An 18,098-nucleotide genomic window follows, 5' to 3' on the forward strand; every position below is an offset into this window, starting at 1 on the left:
GGGTGGGCATCCCTGATGGTTCTAGTGGCACCCCCCCCCCCCCCCGAGGGTCTGCACTAGTAATCAATGATCTGATTACCAGTGCCGACCCCCCCTCCTGTCAGAGGAGCCGCCGATCAGCGCTCCTTTACTCGTGCCTGTCAGGCACGTACTGATTGGACACGGCTGGTCACATGGTAAAGAGCCTACGTCATCACCGAGATCGGAGATGCAGGGAGTCAGTGTAACACCTCGCATCACCGATCGGCGCGCAGAGCGCATTATCCTGCCGCCGTCATATGACGTCCGGTCAGGATAATGCATCCACATTCCTGCCGTCATTCTGCTATAGGGCGGGCGGGCGGGATGTGGTTAATTACCACCTTTGGAGATTTTTAGGTACCGTAGTTGGTGCCGTTTCCTGGGCGTATGCAATTTTAAAGCATGACATCTTAGGTATCTATTCAATCGGCGTAACAATCTTTTATAGTTTAAAAATATATTAATAATTGGTATTATATTGTGTTTGAGTTTACTAAAATTCATTAAAATTTATTTATTTAAAACAATTAACATTTGACATAAAAAATGATATTTTCCCATCTAGGAGAGAGGTGTCAGAACTGGCCCGCGAGGCAAATAGTTAAAAATGAATTAAATAGCGCTTTCAGTTTGTGGTGTTCTGATACAGATAAGTAGTTCCTTTTGTTGCGGATGTTGAATGGTGGTAACATCCTCTGACTTGGATCTTTTTTTCTTATTGCAGGTGCATAAAAAAAAAGGTTGTAAAAGTTTTTTGTTTTTTGTAAAAGTTGCAAAGTGAAAAGGGGAAGATTAGAAAGGGGCCCTATGTATTTGCTGCTGGAAGATCCACTCTAATTAAAGTCATATCTAAAAAAATGGATTCTGATTGCTTGCTGTAGACCAGCCGTCCCCAACCAGGGTCCTCCAGAGGTGGTTAGGGACTCCGAAATAGTTCCAGGACCAACGCCACTTGGCTTAGTCAGCTGCGTGACATCAATCATCCTTTTGACTATCTTCCCAGTAGCCACCGATATAAGGGGCATTTTCCCACTGGCCAGCTTTGATTTGATTTAAATCACTAGTAAAAAAGTTTGATAAATTAACTTGATTTCAATCAGAATTTTTAAAGCGCTGTCATCTCTGTCCCGCAGTGGCTCCTCCCCTGACCTGCTGTTGACTTACCAACAGTGCCATTCACTTTAATAGGGCGGATGGTGATGCGGCAGTGACACAATAAGGTGAGGGAAGTGGTGGAAGCAGGTGAGTGGATGCCCGCTAACAGGTGCTTCCATGATGGATCTCAAATGACAGGTGCTCCTTAACCACTTGCCTTCTGTGCACTTAAACACCCTTCCCATCCAGGCCAATTTTCAGCTTTCAGCGCTGTCACACTTTGAATGACAATTGCGCGGTCATGCTACACTGTACCCATATGAAATTTTTATCATTTTTTTCACACAAATAGAGCTTTCTTTTGGTGGTATTTAATCATCTCTGGGTTTTTTATTTTTTACAAAAAAAAAAGAATAAAGACAAAAAATTTTGAAAAAAAAAAAAAAGTTTTTCTTATTTTCTGCGAGTAAATTTTGAAAATAAATTTTTCTCCTTCACTGATGTGCGCTGATGAGGCGGCACTGATGGGCACTGATGAGGTGGCACTGATGAGGTGGCACTGATGGGCACTGATGAGGTGGCACTTATGGGCACTGATGAGGAGGTACTAATATGCCGCACTGATGAGCACTGATAGGCGGCACTGATAGGCGGCACTGATGAGCACTGATAGGCGGCACTGAGAGGTGGCACGCTGGGCACTGAGAGGCGGCACTGCTGGGCACTGAGAGGTGCCACTGACGGGCATCACTGATGGGCACTGAGAGGCTGCACTGATGGGCACTGGCGGATGGCACTGATGGACACTGACGGGTGGCACTGATGAGCACTGGTGGGCAGCACCATCAGTGCCCACACTCAGTGCCCATAGTGCTGCCAGTCAGTGCTCATCAGTGCCTAGATGAGCAGGCACTGATGGGCACTGACTGGCAGCACTATGGGCACTGATTGTGGGCACTGATGGGGGACACTGATGGCGGGCACTGTGGGCACTGTTGGGGGCAATGCGTGTATGTTTTTTTACCTTGCAGTAATCAGGGAACTGGTGATCAGTGCCCTGATTACATGTCTCTGTGTCCCCAGCGCTGTGAGGCTCCCCCTCCTTCCTCACACTGCAGGCTCCGTGTGAGGAAGGAGCGCCGGCGATGAGAGATGATCTCATATGTTTACATATGAGATCATCTCTCATTGGATGGTCCGATCACGTGGTGAATGGCCGCTGTGATTGGCCATTCACCACGATCTGTGATCACAGATTCTCCCCGATGCGCGCTCGCGGGAGCGCGCGGGGAGCCTGCTTCTGGGAGGCCGTTTAAAAACGGCCTCCCGAAAATTCGAGTCCGCGCTGCAGCCGTATATAGGCTGTAGCGCGGATGGGATGTAGTTAAAGCGGTAGTATCCCGCTTTTTGACATTTTTACCTACAGGTAAGCCTATAATAAGGCTTACCTGTAGGTACAATTAATATCTCCTAAACCGGCACGGGGGAGTGACGTCGGCGCGGCTCCGGCCAATCACAGCGCCGGAGCCGCCGAACCTGGAAGAGACGACGAGGGATCATGGCAGTGCCCGCAGCGATGTCCGGGGGTCCGTGTCGGGGCTTCGTTCTAAGGTAAGTAATACATAATGAGCTAGTATGCGATGCATACTAGCTCATTATGCCTTTGTCTTGCAGGTTTTTTTTTTTTTTTTTTTTTTTTTTCAATTTTTGGGTTTACAACCGCTTTAAAAGTAAGGACTGGTTGTTAGTATGAAATTGTGTGAATGCATCAATGCAGTGCATGTTATCTCAGCTTGCAGAGCTCAGATTCATTGAATGAGTTTATCACAAATGTAACTTATGCAGAATGTATATACAGTATCTTAAAACGTGAGTACACCCCTCATATTTTTGTAAATATATTATTATATCTTTTCTTGAGACAACACTAAAGAAATTACACTTTTCTACAATGTAAAGTAGTGAGTGTACAGCTTGTATAGCAGTGTAAATTTGCTGTCCCCCTCAAAATAACTCAACGCACAGTCATTAATGTCTAAACTGCTGGCAACAAAAGTGAGTACACCCCTAAGTGAAAATGTCAAAATTGGGCCCAATTAGCCATCTTCCCTCCCTTATGTCATGTGACTCTGGGTTACAAGGTCTCTTGTATGAATGAGGAGCAGGTGTGTTAAATTTGGTGTTATCGCTCTCACTCTCCCATACTGGTCACTGGAAGTTAAACATGGCACCTCATGGCAAAGAACTCTCTAGGGATCTGAAAAAAGAATTGTTGCTCTACATAAAGATGGCCTAAGCTATAAGAAGATTGCCAAGACCCTGAAACTGAGCTTCTGCACGGTGGCCAAGACCATACAGCAGTTTAACAGGACAGGTTCCACTCAGAACAGGCCTCGCTATGGTCAACCAACGAAGTTTAGTGCACGTGCTCAGCGTCATATCCAGGGGTTTTCTTTGGGAAATAGACGTATGAGTGCAGCCAGCATTGCTGCAGAGGTTGAAGGGGGGGGGGGGGGGGGGTCAGCCTGTCATTGCTCAGATCATACGCCTCACACTGCATTAAATTGGTCTTCATGGCTATCGTCCCAGAAGGAAACCTCTTCTAAAGATGATGCACAAGAAATCTCACAGTTTGCTGAAGACAAGGCTAAGGACATGGATTACTGGAACCATGTCCTGTGGTCTGATGAGACCAAGATAAACTTATTTGGTTCAGATGGTGTCAAGCGTGTGTGGCGGCAACCAGGTGAGGAGTACAAAGACAAGTGTGTCTTGCCTACAGTCAAGCATGGTGGTGGGAGTGTCATGGTCTGGAGCTGCATGAGTGCTGCCAGCACTGGGGAGCTTCAGGTCATTGAGGGAACCATGAATGCCAGCATGTACTGTGACATACTGAAGCAGAGCCTGATCCCCTCCCTTCGGAGACTGGGCCGCAAGGCAGAATTCCAACATGATACCGACCCCAAACACACCTCCAAGGTGACCATCGCCTTGCTAAAGAAGCTGAGGTTAAAGGTGATGGACTGGCCAAGCATGTCTCCAGACCTAAACCCTATTAAGCTCTGTGGGGCTTCCTCAAACGGAAGGTGGAGGAGCGCAAGGTCTCTAACATCCACCAGCTCCGTGATGTCCTCATGGAGGAGTAGAAGAGGACTCCAGTGCCAACCTGTGAAGGTCTGGTGAACTCCATGCCCAAGAGGGTTAAGGCAGTGCTGAAAAATAATGGTGGCCACACAACATATTGACACTTTGGGCCCAATTTGGACATTGTCATTTAGGGGTGTACTACTTTTGTTGCCAGCAGTTTAGACATTAATGGCTGTGTGTCGAGTTATTTTGAGGGGACAGCAAATTTACACTGTTAGTGCCGGTTCACACTGTTCCGACTTGTCAGGCGACTTGGCCGCCTGACAAGTAGCGGACCGTGCTGTGCAATTGGAACCGTTCTAATAGGAGCGACTCAAGTCGCTCCGACTTAGAAAAAAGGTTCCTGCACTACTTCGGGGCGACATCGGAGCGACTTGCATTGACTTCCATTATGTGAAGCTGTTGCAAGCCGCGCCGAAGTCGCGGGGCACTGGCGACGGCATAACTCGCCCGAAGTTGTGTCGACCTAGTGTGAACCGACACTAATACAAGCTGTACACTCACTACTTTACATTGTAACAAAGTGTCATTTCTTCAGTGTTGTCACATGAAAAGATTTAAGAAAATATTAACAAAAATGTGAGGGGTGTACTCACTTTTGCGAAATACTAACGCACCAAAAAAAAATTATATATATATAATTTTTTTTTTTGTTTTTTTATTACATACACACTACATAACGCTCCATTTCATGCTAAATAAACTAAATTATTATTGTATCTTAAATAGAGAACAATCTTTAGATATCTGTTTACTCCAAAAAAAATTGTTAAAATAAATTTGATAATCAAAAAAATCTGATTTAAATAAATCGCTTTTTATCCACCCTGTCACTGGCACCCAATGGCTTGGTTTTAGCAGGAGTTCCCCAAAACCGGACATGATTTCAATTGTTCCTCTTGGGTAACAATGTGGAGAAAGGCTGCTGTGGGCACTCCCTACACCTTACAGCTGACATGTTGGCCGGGTGACAAATCCCAAGACTGGTTGAACCTAATGAGAAATATTGCAGCAGATACGACAGATCACACACACACGTCAGCTGTGATTTACCTGCTGGCGCTGGTTGTGTTAGTACAGGCGTGGACCTGTCAAACTTTTTTTTTTAAAATGGTGATGTTACTAATAATGAGCTGACTAAAATAGAAATCATTTGCATGAGTCTTTGTTTATAGTCAAGTTAAAGCCGGCCAAAAAACTGTTGGGACTTGTTGACTCATGCGGCTATTACTGAAAAGCCATCCAGCTCCATAGGAACATAAAGACACATTTTGTTGCCCAATTGTCTCAAAGATGTGACACAATAATTACATGTGAATCACACGCAACAGTTTCCGCCATCATGGAAGAGGTCTCGTCTTCCTCGTCACCGATATGGCGGCATTTCTTCAGGAATCTGTATGATGTATCGCCAATAGCAAAATTAAGGAAGGCTGCTTTTGCACTTCTGCGATTCGGGATCCGACTTGTGAGACCCCAAGTCGCAGGACAAGTGAAATTTAATGTATATGAAGCCGTTCCTACTGATACTACTGAAGTCAGCAAAGGTTCCTGCACTACTTTGGCCTGACGTTTGATGTAACTTTGGTCAATGTAAAGTCAGGTCAAGGTTGCACTGAAAAGTCGCAAATCAAGTCGCACGACTTTATCATCTCACAAGTGTGAAAGGAGCCTAAAAGGGTGACAAATATTTGAATTTGCTGCATGTATCAGTGCGAACAATGAAAATGTCGCAGGTTTTTTATGAATAGGTCACAAAAGGTTCTGGGTACATCCACACTGCCAGAATTCAAGAACTGCAAATGCTGTATAGAATGGCCCCCAATATCTGCACAGTGCTGTATCCAGGTATTTCTGTAGCTTCATAATCTGCATATAGCGTACACATCGACGGGAGGTAAAAATATGGCTCAATCAACCCCCCAGCTGCAAGTCTATACAAGGGCAATTTTACACTCGCTGTGGAGTGTTGCCCCTTTGATGAGCAATCTGGGTTTGAATCACTTTTCTGAGGGACTTTGACAGGCAGTGAGGAGGCGTTACGTCCCCTCCCAGGTGCCCGATTTAACCCTATGATGCTGGACTACAGTGCCGCAATAAGGTGCATTGAACGCGGTTATGGCGCCACTTCTCAAACTCTGCACCCCAAGTTAAAAATGCAGCGGCTGCAGTATGTGAACAGCCCTATGCGGCTATTTTACAGGTTGGGTGGGTGGCTCTATGTAAGGCAGGGAATTCTGGGAACTGTGACATCATCCATAGGCTCCCATGACCCAGCTGTTGTCAGCTCACTAACACAAGAGAGCTGCAGGATAATGTGACTGGACTGGTTAATGCTTTGTTTAGACTTACGGTTAGGGGGTGGCAAAAAAAAATGCATGGTAAAGCTGCTTTTATGCCACTCCGCCAACCACCCTCCCTTAAAATGGTTGTAAACCTCAGATATGAAATGTGAACCCTTCTATAGTGTGTACTTGTCTCTATCCAGAGCACCAAGTGCCCTTTCTGTCTGCTGCTTCGTTTCTCTTCTGTCAGCATGAATCACTTCTGACAAGTTTTCCTGACACCAAGAGAAAAATGGTTACAGAGGAGGGACCTCCAGCTGATTGACAGCCTCAGCTCTGTTCCTGTGTCCCTTCTCTCCAATCAGGTCTCAGAGCTTTCCTCACTGAGCTCTGCAGAGTAATTTCAGCTCTCCGCCCCTTTTTTTTTTAACTCCCAGACAAGCTTTATAAATCCAGCACTTTGAACAGATGTACAGAGGTAAAGACTATAGACAAACAGGTACAACTTATGTAGGAGGATTTGTTTAATCTCTGTGTCAGTCCAGTCACTTCACTGGGTATATGTAAGGGTTTACAACTACTTGATGTCCGGAAGATTTACCCCCCTTATGACCAGGCCATTTTTTTGCTATACAGCACTGCGTTACTTTAACTGGCAATTGCGCAGTTGTGCAACACCGTACCAAAATAAAATTAATGTCCTTTTTTCCCCACAAATAGAGCTTTCTTTTGGTGGTATTTGATATCCACTGCAGTTTTTATTTTTTGCGCTATGCAGTTAAAACAGGCGGTGAGGAAGGTCACATCGCTTCCTCAGTGCTGGTCTTTGGAGCGGGATCCGAACACGGATTGGGCTACACACATCAAAATAGGTAGGAAGAGGGGGAGGAAACATTTCTATGAATAGTTAGACTTAGGCTTTTCCCCCACTTTATGACAGCCAGGCAAGTAGCATTTTCACAGCAAGATCAGCCTACATACTTCTCTCAGTACAGGTTTCCAATAGGGAACTACGAGCCCCAGTTCCCCTCTAACTGTAGGGCCATAAAGTGGGTGTCCTTGGTAAAGTGCTGAGTGTATTCTGCCCCTCCTTCCACATTGACTCCAAAAGACCAACGTGCCAAGACAGAAGACATAAAAACAATGAAGTATATATAGACACATCCAGCAACTGCACAACATCTACGCATACCTAAGTTGCTCAACATCAAATTGCTAACCACAGCATTCTTCTACCGAGACTGATCTATAAATACTGGAAGAAAATAAAGCCAAGCTCTGCCAATCGGATGTCTCCTGTCATTGCTTACATGCCCTAGAAAAAACAAAAACACAACTGACTTGGGATTGGCTGCCAAAGCCAACACCTGTGTTAAAAGGGATAGTCCACTGTTTACAAAAACTGAATAAATGCACCCATAAAATATATTATTTTTTTTCTGAGTATCTCACAAAAGTGAGTACACCCCTCACATTTTTGTTAATATTTTATTAAATCTTTTCATGTGACAACACTGAAGGAATAACACTTTGTTACAACGTAAAGTAGTGAGTGTACAGCTTGTATAACAGTGTACATTTGTTGTCCCCTCAAAATAACTCAACACACAGCCATTAATGTCTAAACCTCTGGCAACAAAAGTGAGTACACCCCTCAATGAACATGTCCAAATTGGGCAAAATTAGCCATTTTTCTTCCCAGGTGTCATGTGACTCATTAATGTTACAAGATTGTGAATGGGGATTAGGGGTGTTAAATGGAGTATGAGTATCGCTCTCACTCTCTCATACTGGTCACTGGAAGTTCAACATGGCACCTCATGAACTCTCTGAGGATCTGAAAAAAAGAATTGTTGCGCTACATAAAGATGGCCTAGGCTATAAGAAGATTGCCAAGACCCTGAAACTGAGCCGCAGCATGGTGGCCAAGACCATACAGCGGCTCAACAGGACAGGTTCCACTCAGAACAGGCCTCGCCATGGTCGACCAAAGAAGCTGAGTGCATGTGCTCAGCGTCATATCCAGAGGTTTTCTTTTAGAAATAGACGTATGAGTGCTGCCAGCATTGCTGCAGAGGTTGAAGGGGTGGGGAGGTCAGCCTGTCAGTGCTCAGACCATACGCCGCAAACTGCATCAAATCAGTCATCCCAGAAAGAAGCCTCTTCTAAAGATGATGCACAAGAAAGCCGGTAAACAGTTTGCTGAAGACAAGCAGACTAAGGACATGGATTACTGGAACCATGTCCTGTGGTCTGATGAGACCAAGATAAACTTATTTGGTTCAGATGGTGTCAAGCGTGTGTGGCGGCAACCAGGTGAGGAGTACAAAGACAAGTGTGTCTTGGGAGCTACAGTTCATTGAGGGAACAGTGAATGTCAACATGTGCTGTGACATACTGAAGCAGAGCATGATCCCCTCCTTTCAGAGACTGGGCCGCAGGGCGGTATTCAAATATGATAATGACCCCAAACACCTCCAAGACGACCAATGCCTTGCTAAAGAAGCTGAGGGTAAAGGTGGTGGATTAGCCAAGCATTTCTCCAGACCTAAACCCTACTGAGCATCTGTGGGGCATCCTCAAACTGAAAGTGGATGAGCACAAGGTCTCTAACATCCGCCAGCTCCGTGATGTCATCATGGAGGAGTGGAAGAGGACTCCAGTGGCAACCTGTGAAGCTCTGGTGAACTCCATGCCCAAGAGGGTTAAAGCAGTGCTGGAAAATAATGGTGACCACACAAAATATTTACACTTTAGGCCCAATTTGGACATTGTCACTTAGGGATGTACTCACTTTTGTTGCCAGCAGTTTAGACATTAATGGCTGTGTGTTGATTTATTTTGAGGGGACAGGAAATTTACACTGTTATACAAGCTGTGCACTCACTACTTTACATTGTAGCAAAGTGTCATTTCTTCAGTGTTGTCACATGAAAAGATATAATAAAATATTTACACAAATGTGAGGGGTGTACTCACTTTTGTGAGATTATATATATATATATATATACACACACACACACACACACACACACACGTATACACACAGTATGGCTTTGCACAGCCACCTCCATCCATTCACTGATCCTTCTACATGGTACGGTGATTGGAAAGACTACAAGTTTCATCTGCCACTGTGGCAGAGGAATGCATAGATTGCCCCGGCATGTATAGAGTGCAGAAGGCAATGCATTGCACCCAGGATCCACGAAACACAGTTAGGCTCCATGTACACGGGACGCTGGAAATGGCCGTTTAGGAGCAGTTGGGCGTTTTTTTCAGAAGCCCCTGAACCCATCTACATTTTATCTTATCTGTCCATGTACACCAGGTCGTTTACAGTCATTTGCAGGCAGTTGTGTTCAGGGACTGTTTTTAGAACGCAATTATTTGCGTTCGAACGTGTGTTTCCCGGCGTTTCAAACGCACAAACGCGTCTGAACGCGTCCGAACGCGATGACCCGCGTTTAGCGTTCGCGTTTTTCCATTTTAAAGGGGAATAATTTTTTTCACCTCTAGGAACGCTTCTAAACGCAAACGCCCGCAAACGCCGCTGAACGCCCGCTAAACGCGGGTACAAACGCGACTGAACGGACGTTTCAAACGTCCTAAAAATTCCAGCATTCAAAGGGACTTTTAACAACGTCCCGTGTACATGGAGCCTTACAATACTCTGCAGAATTCATTGTAATATTGTAAAAAATTGATATTGTTTTATTATTACGATTTGTAGCCAGTGACTTAATTGCTGGCGATTTGTCACTGCTTCAGGTAAAATGGTTGTAAACCTCAGGTATAAAATATGAACAAAGCATATCCCTCTTTAGTGTGTACTAAATGAGCACTAAGTATCATTTCTGTCCGTTGCTTAATTTCTCTGCTATCAGCATGAATCACTTATAAAAGTTTTCCTGACACCAAAAGAAAAAAAGGTGACAGAGGAGGGACCTTCAGCTGATTGACAGCCTTGGCTCTGTTTCTGTGTGCAGGGGGTGTGTCCCTTCCCTCCAATCAGCTCTCCTCACTGAGCTCTGCAGAGTGTAACATCAGCTCTCTGCCCCCCTTTGTTCCTGAACTCTTAGCCAAGCTTTACAATTCAGCACTTTGAATGAATGTAGAGAAGAGAGGGTTGCAGATAAAAAGGTACAACTTATGTAGGAAAATTTGTTTAATCTCTGTAACACCTGAGGCCAGTCCTTACTGGGTATATGGAAAGGTTTACTGCCACTTTAGTGGTACATCATGGAGTGGGTATGCTCTGCTACATATCACTCTCCTGCCAAGCTGTGATGATGTGTGGTGTCATTTTCAGGAAGCTGTGTAGAGCACTCTGCACCAGCCAAAATCTGCCTGCATTACATAGAGAAGCACAGAGACCGGATGACATCACAGGGTATAAAATAAGGTTTGTAATAAAAACACAAATGTTGAAGGGACACGCTGGAAAACGTTTCTCAGTAAGCAGCTGCAGCCACGGATCAGTGTATTCTGACAGCCACAGGTGCCACTGTCCTGGTTGGGGGGATTCCTCCATCCTCCATGCCTGTGTGGATGGAGGAACTTACTAGTTTTTGTTTTTCAGATACAAAACTAACAATGAATGGTCGGCTTAAAGTAGTATTAAAACCAAAAATGTAATCTATCGCAGCTTCCCAATCATTAGATGTGGTGGCTGCATTCGTTTTCCCCTCTGTTTTCCCCTGGTGATCTGACCTCCTGTATTAGTTATATACAACTCTGGAGGAATGAGAACAGGAGGCACAGCAGCACTGTCAGTCTGTTAAATGTACTAGCAGATTTAGATACACTTCCAAATTGAAGCCAAACTCCAGCTCACGCTTCATAATCAGTTACAGCAAAAAAAAATCTTTCTATTTTGGATGAGTTCTGGTTCACATCGGTGCAGCTTTGAAAATCGCTGCTACTTCAGCGCCATTTCAAAGCCGCAGATCAGTGTGATTTTTATCTTCGACTTTCATTGTGGCTTGCGACTTCATTTAACAGAAGTCAATGAAATTGCAGGAAAATAAGGCAGGAGCCTTTTTCTGAACAAATTGAACAGGTCCATTGCTGAAAATAAGCTGCGACTTGTCATGTGATTTTGAACTGTAAAATCGCATTGGTGCGAACGAGGGGTTACGGTTTCATATGATTAAATAAAAGCTGATCATTGTAAGCACCCCTTGCCAATGTTGAGTGGTTTGTCTCATCCATGTAAATGGATGCATTCTACTGAAGAGCTTGTGCTTTTGAAAAACAACAGACTTGCTGGCTGGATCATCAGCTGAAAATAGAAGAAAGCCTAAAAAAGAAAACCAATGCAGGCATCACCTCTAAGAATTGGTAAGCTGCAATATAATACAGGTTTGCTTTGGAGCGACTTTTTCTGCTTCCCTAGAACTTAACCAGCATTTAACCCTTGCAGTGTAGGGGCAGCCCCACTACAAGGGAGCATTTTGTATGGCCAGAGGATCACTGCAAATCAATTACCCAACAGACACAGCGACAGCAATAAAAACCTGGAAAGGGTTCTAACCTCCTCATCCAACCTCCTCAATGCTCCAAAACTGAAAAAAGTTGTAGCTGTTGAAATACTCAGGGCTCGCTCACACCGGAATGCAGTGCGGGTTCCGGCACCGCATTCAAAACGCACTGGGTTTGCAATATGCTGCAGGTGGCAATGTATTCCTAACGACACCCCAAACGCAGATCGCAAAACGCAGTACATCTGCCTGAACCAGGTACCACACAATCCAATACACAATCTGTTTTACACCACATCCAATTTGCATGGCATGTGAACGTGACCAGCTCTTAATAGAGCCGGGTTACACATGTCCGGGGCGGCCGTGGTGCGATTTCAAAAAGGGTCCATTTCAGGTGCCAATTCAGGCAATTCACACCTCAACCATTGAACAGGAACGAACTGGACCCTGGTCTGCGGACTGCAAACTGCAGCCGGACATATGTGAACCCAGCCTAAAACTGGAGCGTGCAAAATCAGGTGCAGCTGTGCACAGAAACCAATCAGCTTCCAGGTTTAAGCCCCATTCACTCTGGTGCGTCAGGTCAAATCGCACCCTATTGTCGGCAATGGAACTGTTCAAAACACCGATTTGAAAAAGTCGTTTCTGCACTACTTTTGGTAATTTCAGGTGCGACTTGCACATAGAGATTTGTGCAGGATGTCGCACAGATGTCAGCCAAGTCGCACTGACATGCGGCTTTGAAATCATGCAATTTCAATTGAAGTTGCAGGATCTCTAAGCTGCATTCAGGGTACATCCACATTGTAAGCGGGTTTGAAATTGTACAAGTTCAGGTGAACTCGCATTTCATTGCGAGTTTGAGAGCGATTTGAAAGACATCTGTGCTGCTTCATTGCACAGATGTCTTTTAGAAATCGCCCCCTAAGTCGCCAAAAGTACTGCAGGAACTACTTCTGGAAATCAGTGCGGCACCGCAAGGCCGGCGTTGCACTGATTCGGACGGTGCCGTTGCCGGCAATAGGCTGAGATTTGGCATGCGAGTTGACATGTCAAATTTCCCTGATGTGAATGAGGGCCCAGGTTCACACTAAGGCCGCTTTGAAATCGTGGGAGTTCAGCTGAAGTCGCACAATTTCAAGCTGGCATTTCAGTCCGACTTCGGGGGCGACTTTACAGGTATCTGTGCGGCTTCCTGCACAGATGTCCATTGAAATGGCCTGCTAAGTCTCCAAAAGTAGTGCAGGAACTACTTTTAAAAATCAGTGCGTCACCGCAAAGTTGGCGTCGCACTGATTCGGACGATGCCATTGCCAGCAATAGGCTGCGATTTGACATGTCAAATTGCCCCGATGTGAACAGGGGGTCCGTTTAAACCAGTGCTTAGCCCAGGATCACTCTGAGGCCGCTTTGAAATCGTGGGAGTTCCGCAGAATTCGCACAATTTCAAGCCGGCATTTCAGTCCGATTTCGGGGGCGATTTTACAGGTATCCGTGCGGGTTCCTGCAGCGATGTCTATTGAAATCGCCCCCTGAAGTCGCCAAAAGCAGTACAGAAACTACTTTTGGAAATCGGTGCGGCGCCGCAAAGTTCCGGATGGTGCAATTGCCGGTAATTGGCTCCACTTTGACATGTCAAATCGGACCAATGAGAATGAGGGCTTATTGTCAAAGCTTAATTGAACAAGCTGAAGTTAGAAGCTGATTGGCTACCATGGACAGCTGCACCAGACTCTGAGTTTTAGTAAATCCCCCCATAGTGTTTCTGTGTGATTCAGGTGTGAACCAGCCCTAAGACCCCAATCAGATGCCCCTGTAGGGGGGGGGGTCACCATACCGGCTACAATCTGACCATACAATCAACTTTAGACCCACCACAACTATCTCATACGAGGTTCTACCTAAAGCGTCCAATCACAGACCCTAGCACTACCCACAGAGATTGTACAATCAGATGCCCCCGTAGGGGGGTCACCATACCGGTTACAATCTGACTTTAAACCCACCACAACTATCTCATACCAGGTTCTACCTAGAGTGTCCAATCACAGATGCTTTAGGTAGGTCTACAGAGATTGTACAATCAGATGCCCCCGTAGCGGGGGTCACCATACCTGTTACAATCTGACCATACAATCAACTTTAGACCCACCACAACTATCTCATACGAGGTTCTATCTGAAACGTCCAATCACAGATGCTTTAGGTAGGTCTACAGAGATTGTAAGGTGTGTGGCCAGTCCAGTCCTGGCTGTCAGGTTGGAGATGTACAGATGTGAGGCTACAGGTGATGTCACCCAAGCGCTGAGCACTTACCCACGGTGGCCACGGTGTCGAAGTCGTCCAGCTTGTACTGAGGTTGGAGGTCGGGGCAGGGCGGCGAGCTGCGACCACATACGCTGAGTCCGAGGCACCCCGGGCTGGGGCTAGCGACTCCCCCATCGCAGCTGCCTTTGGCGCCACTCCTGGCTTTGGCCGTCCCGGCGGCGCTGGCGGCTCCTTCCATCCCAAGCGCGTTCAGATGAAAGCTACAGAAAGCTGCAGGCGAGTGTCTCCTGTATGGGCGCCCAGAGAACGGAGAGGGGACAGCGGCTCACTCCAAGTCTGCCCAGGTGGCATTGCCAGTCATCAGTCTGCCATCCCTCATTGTGTCTGGGCACTGCCAGGGGATGGAGGGAGGCACTGCTGATAAAACGTGCTGCTAGTCAGTGCTGGACACAATGCATCATCACTATTCCCCCCCAACACATAACACACAACTCTCCTCAACTGACCCACAGCCCCGCTGTCACCCAGCCGGCCCCTCGCTGCTCCCTGTCCCTCACTCTCTCTCTCACTCACTCACTACTATGGGCGGCTGACGTAGAAGAAAGGAATGGGGAAGAGGCTGCTTCGTCTCTCCGCTCCAGCCGTTTGCTCGGAGAAGCCACGCATCTCCGCCTCCCTCTAGACGTGTGTGCTTCCCCTGCTGGCCGCTGGGTGGTGCTGGCTGGAACACAACACGCTGCGGCTGATTCTCAGGAGACCTTACAGGTTCTCACTACAGCGATGTCCAGGGCTGCTGTTAGAAATCACGGGGTCCCCTTACAACCTACCTGGCTACCCTCCCCCCCCTGAATATATCAAGACAATATTTTCACATCAATATCATTATTATCAGATACAAACATTACAGAGAACTTGTGTGAATTAGCACTTTTTAATTGTTTTTTACATAAAAATGTTTTTTTCTAACCACTTTACCACCTTTTTGCAACTTGGCACTGTGCGACTTTAACTGACAATTGCGCGGTCATGCAACGCCGTACTTAAGCAAAATTTACGTCCTTTTTTCCCCACAAACAGAGCTTTCTTTTGGTGGTATTTGATCACCTCTGCGCTTTTCATTTTTTGCGATATTAATAAAAAAAGTGCGACAATTTTGAAAAAATAACAATATTTTTCTACTTTGACAGTTAAAAAATATCCAATATATTCAATGTTTGTCATATACAAGGCCAAAATGTATTTAGCTACATGTCTTTGACCAAAAAATTCTCCATGAGTGTATTTTTAACCGCTTTAAGACTGGAAGATTTTACCCCATTTCTAAACAGGCCATATTTTGCGATTCGGCACTGCGTTATTTTAATGGACAATTGCGCGGACGTGCGATACTGTACCCAAATTACATTTATGTCCTTTTTTCCCCCACAAATAGAGCTTTCTTTTGGTAGTATTTGATTACCTGTGCGATTTTTACTTTTTGCGCAATAAGCAAAAAAGTGCGACAATTTTGAAAAAATAACAATATTTTACACATTTTTTATATGAAATTCCCCCCAAAAAAATGTAAAAATCAAAATTTTTTAACATTTTAGGCCAATTTGTTTTCTGCTACATATGTTTGATAAAAAAAAAAAATCGCAAAAGTTATCGCAGCTACTAACTACGGGAAAGATTTATGTCAATTATGTCATTGTTATTGTTTTTTTTTTTAACAAGTAATGGCGGCGATCCTCGATTTTTTTTGCGGGACTGCGACATTGCGGCGGACAGATCGGACCCTTGACTGACATTTTTGACACTTTTGGGGGTACCAGTGACATTACTGCAGTAATCAGTGCTATAAATATGCACTGTTACTGTAATAATGACACTGGCAGGGAAGGGGTTAACTTTATTGGTGATCAAGGGGTTAAATGTATGCCTCATGCTTACTGACGTGTGTGGGGGGAGGGGATTGTGTGACATAGGCACAGATCGCAGGTTCAGCTATGCTGAATCCTGTAATCTGTCCCTGCCTGTCACATAGGAGATCCGCCCGCTTTGATTTCCTCGATCTTGTAGCCGGACCTGATATGGGTGAGGGTGCACCTTCATGCTGAAGGAGCTTTGTCTGCGGGTTTGGAGAAGCCCGCTCTCAGCTTGCCAGACCAGGTTTGTTTTGGATCCTCCAGATGAGGCCCTAAAAGGCTCGAGCCCTTGTCAGTCCACCCTGAGGGATGAAAAAAACTTTTTATGAGCCGAGATGGAGGGCCCGAGTCTGTGACAAGGGTCCTTGCCCTTAGTAGCCTGTGGAAGAATGGTACTCTTCCCTCCTGTGAGACCTTTAACCACTTTAATACTGGGCACTTTCCTCCCTTCCTGCCCAGGCCAGTTTTCCCCTTTTAGCGCTGTTGCATTTTGAAAGACAATTGCGCGGTCATGCAACACTGTACCTACACCAAATTTATGTCATTTCCCCCCCCCCCCACAAATAGAGCTTTCTTTTGGTGGTATTTGATCACCTCTGGGTTTTTTCCTTTTTGCTAAACAAATAAAAAAAGACCGAAAAGTTTGAAAAAAAAAAAGTTTTTTTGTTTATGTTATACAATTTTGTAAATAAATAAGTTTTTTCCTGCACTGATGAGCACTGATGAGACTGCACTGACAGGCACTGATGAAGAGGCACTGATATGTGGCACTGATAGGTAGCACAGATATACAGCATTGGTGGGCACTGATAGGCGGCACTGCTAGGCACTGATAGGCGGCATTGATGGGCACTGATAGTTGGCACTGATGGGCACTGATAGGTGGCACTGGTGGGCACTGATAGACGGCACTGGTGGGCACTGATGGGCACTGATAGGCGGCACTGGTGGGCACTGACGGGCGGCACTGATGAGCACTAATGGGCACTGGTGGGCAATAATGGGCACTTGTGGGCGACACTGAAATCTGGCAATTATGGGCACTTGTGGGCAGCACTGATAGGAAGGGCACTGGCGGGCAGCACTGATGGGGAGAGCAATGGGGGGCTCCCTGAGCCCTGATTGCCATCCCTGGTGGCCATAGTGGGCATCCCTGGGGTCATAGTGGGCATCCCTGGTGGTTCTAGTGGCATCCCCTCCCCGAGGGTCTGCACTGGTAATCAATGATCTGATTACCAGTGCTGACCCCCCCCTGTCAGGGGAGCCGCCGATCGGCGCTCCTTTACTCGTGCCTGTCAGGCACGAACTAAGGAGAGCCGATCAACGGCTCTTCCTGTTTACTATGTGACCAGCCGTGATTGGACATGGTAAAGAGCCTCCGTCAGAGGCTCTTTACCAAGATCGGAGATGCAGGGTGTCAGGCTGACACCTCGCATCACCGATCGCTGCTCTGCGCGCTCCCGGGGGGCGCCCAGAGCTGTATTATCCTGCCGCCGTCATATGACGTCCGGTCAGGATAATACAACCACATTCCCGCCGTCAATCTGTAATAGGGCGGGCGGGAAGTGGTTAATGGTGTCATCCAGGGTAGCTCCAAACAGGTGATCTCCTTGAAAGGAGAAAGCAGTCAAGGCCTTTTTAGAAGTTTGGTCCATAGACCAGCATTTGAGCAAAGAGGCAGGGAAGAGCTGCTCCCCTCCAGGTCACAGCGTAAAAGCTTAGGCCACTCAGTCAGAGTTTGCAACACCAGGGCAATGGTGAACAAGCCAAAATGTACATATTCTGCATTCCTGTCAGCCGGATCCTTATAGGTCGGGGACTATTCAATTTATGGTTGCCTTGTTCAACCTGGAAACCGGAGGGTTTACCACCAGTGGAATAGTCCACTT

The 18,098-nt window shown here is 46.1% G+C and overlaps 1 protein-coding gene across 1 annotated transcript in view; it reads right to left on the reverse strand.

The window, feature by feature from the left end:
* The window catches only part of PRKX (protein kinase cAMP-dependent X-linked catalytic subunit), a 271,447-nt gene extending 256,571 nt beyond the window's left edge, over positions 1 to 14,876 (reverse strand). The window contains exon 1 of the mRNA XM_082245527.1: positions 14,351 to 14,876. Coding sequence (XP_082101653.1) covers positions 14,351 to 14,540 — 190 coding nt within the window. The 5' untranslated portion in view covers positions 14,541 to 14,876. The remainder of the gene's footprint in view (positions 1 to 14,350) is intronic.
* Positions 14,877 to 18,098: the final 3,222 nt, after the last annotated feature.

The sequence above is a fragment of the Pelophylax lessonae genome, assembly GCF_965119305.1.
Source record: "Pelophylax lessonae genome assembly, chromosome: 2".
Classification (NCBI taxonomy): domain Eukaryota; kingdom Metazoa; phylum Chordata; class Amphibia; order Anura; family Ranidae; genus Pelophylax; species Pelophylax lessonae.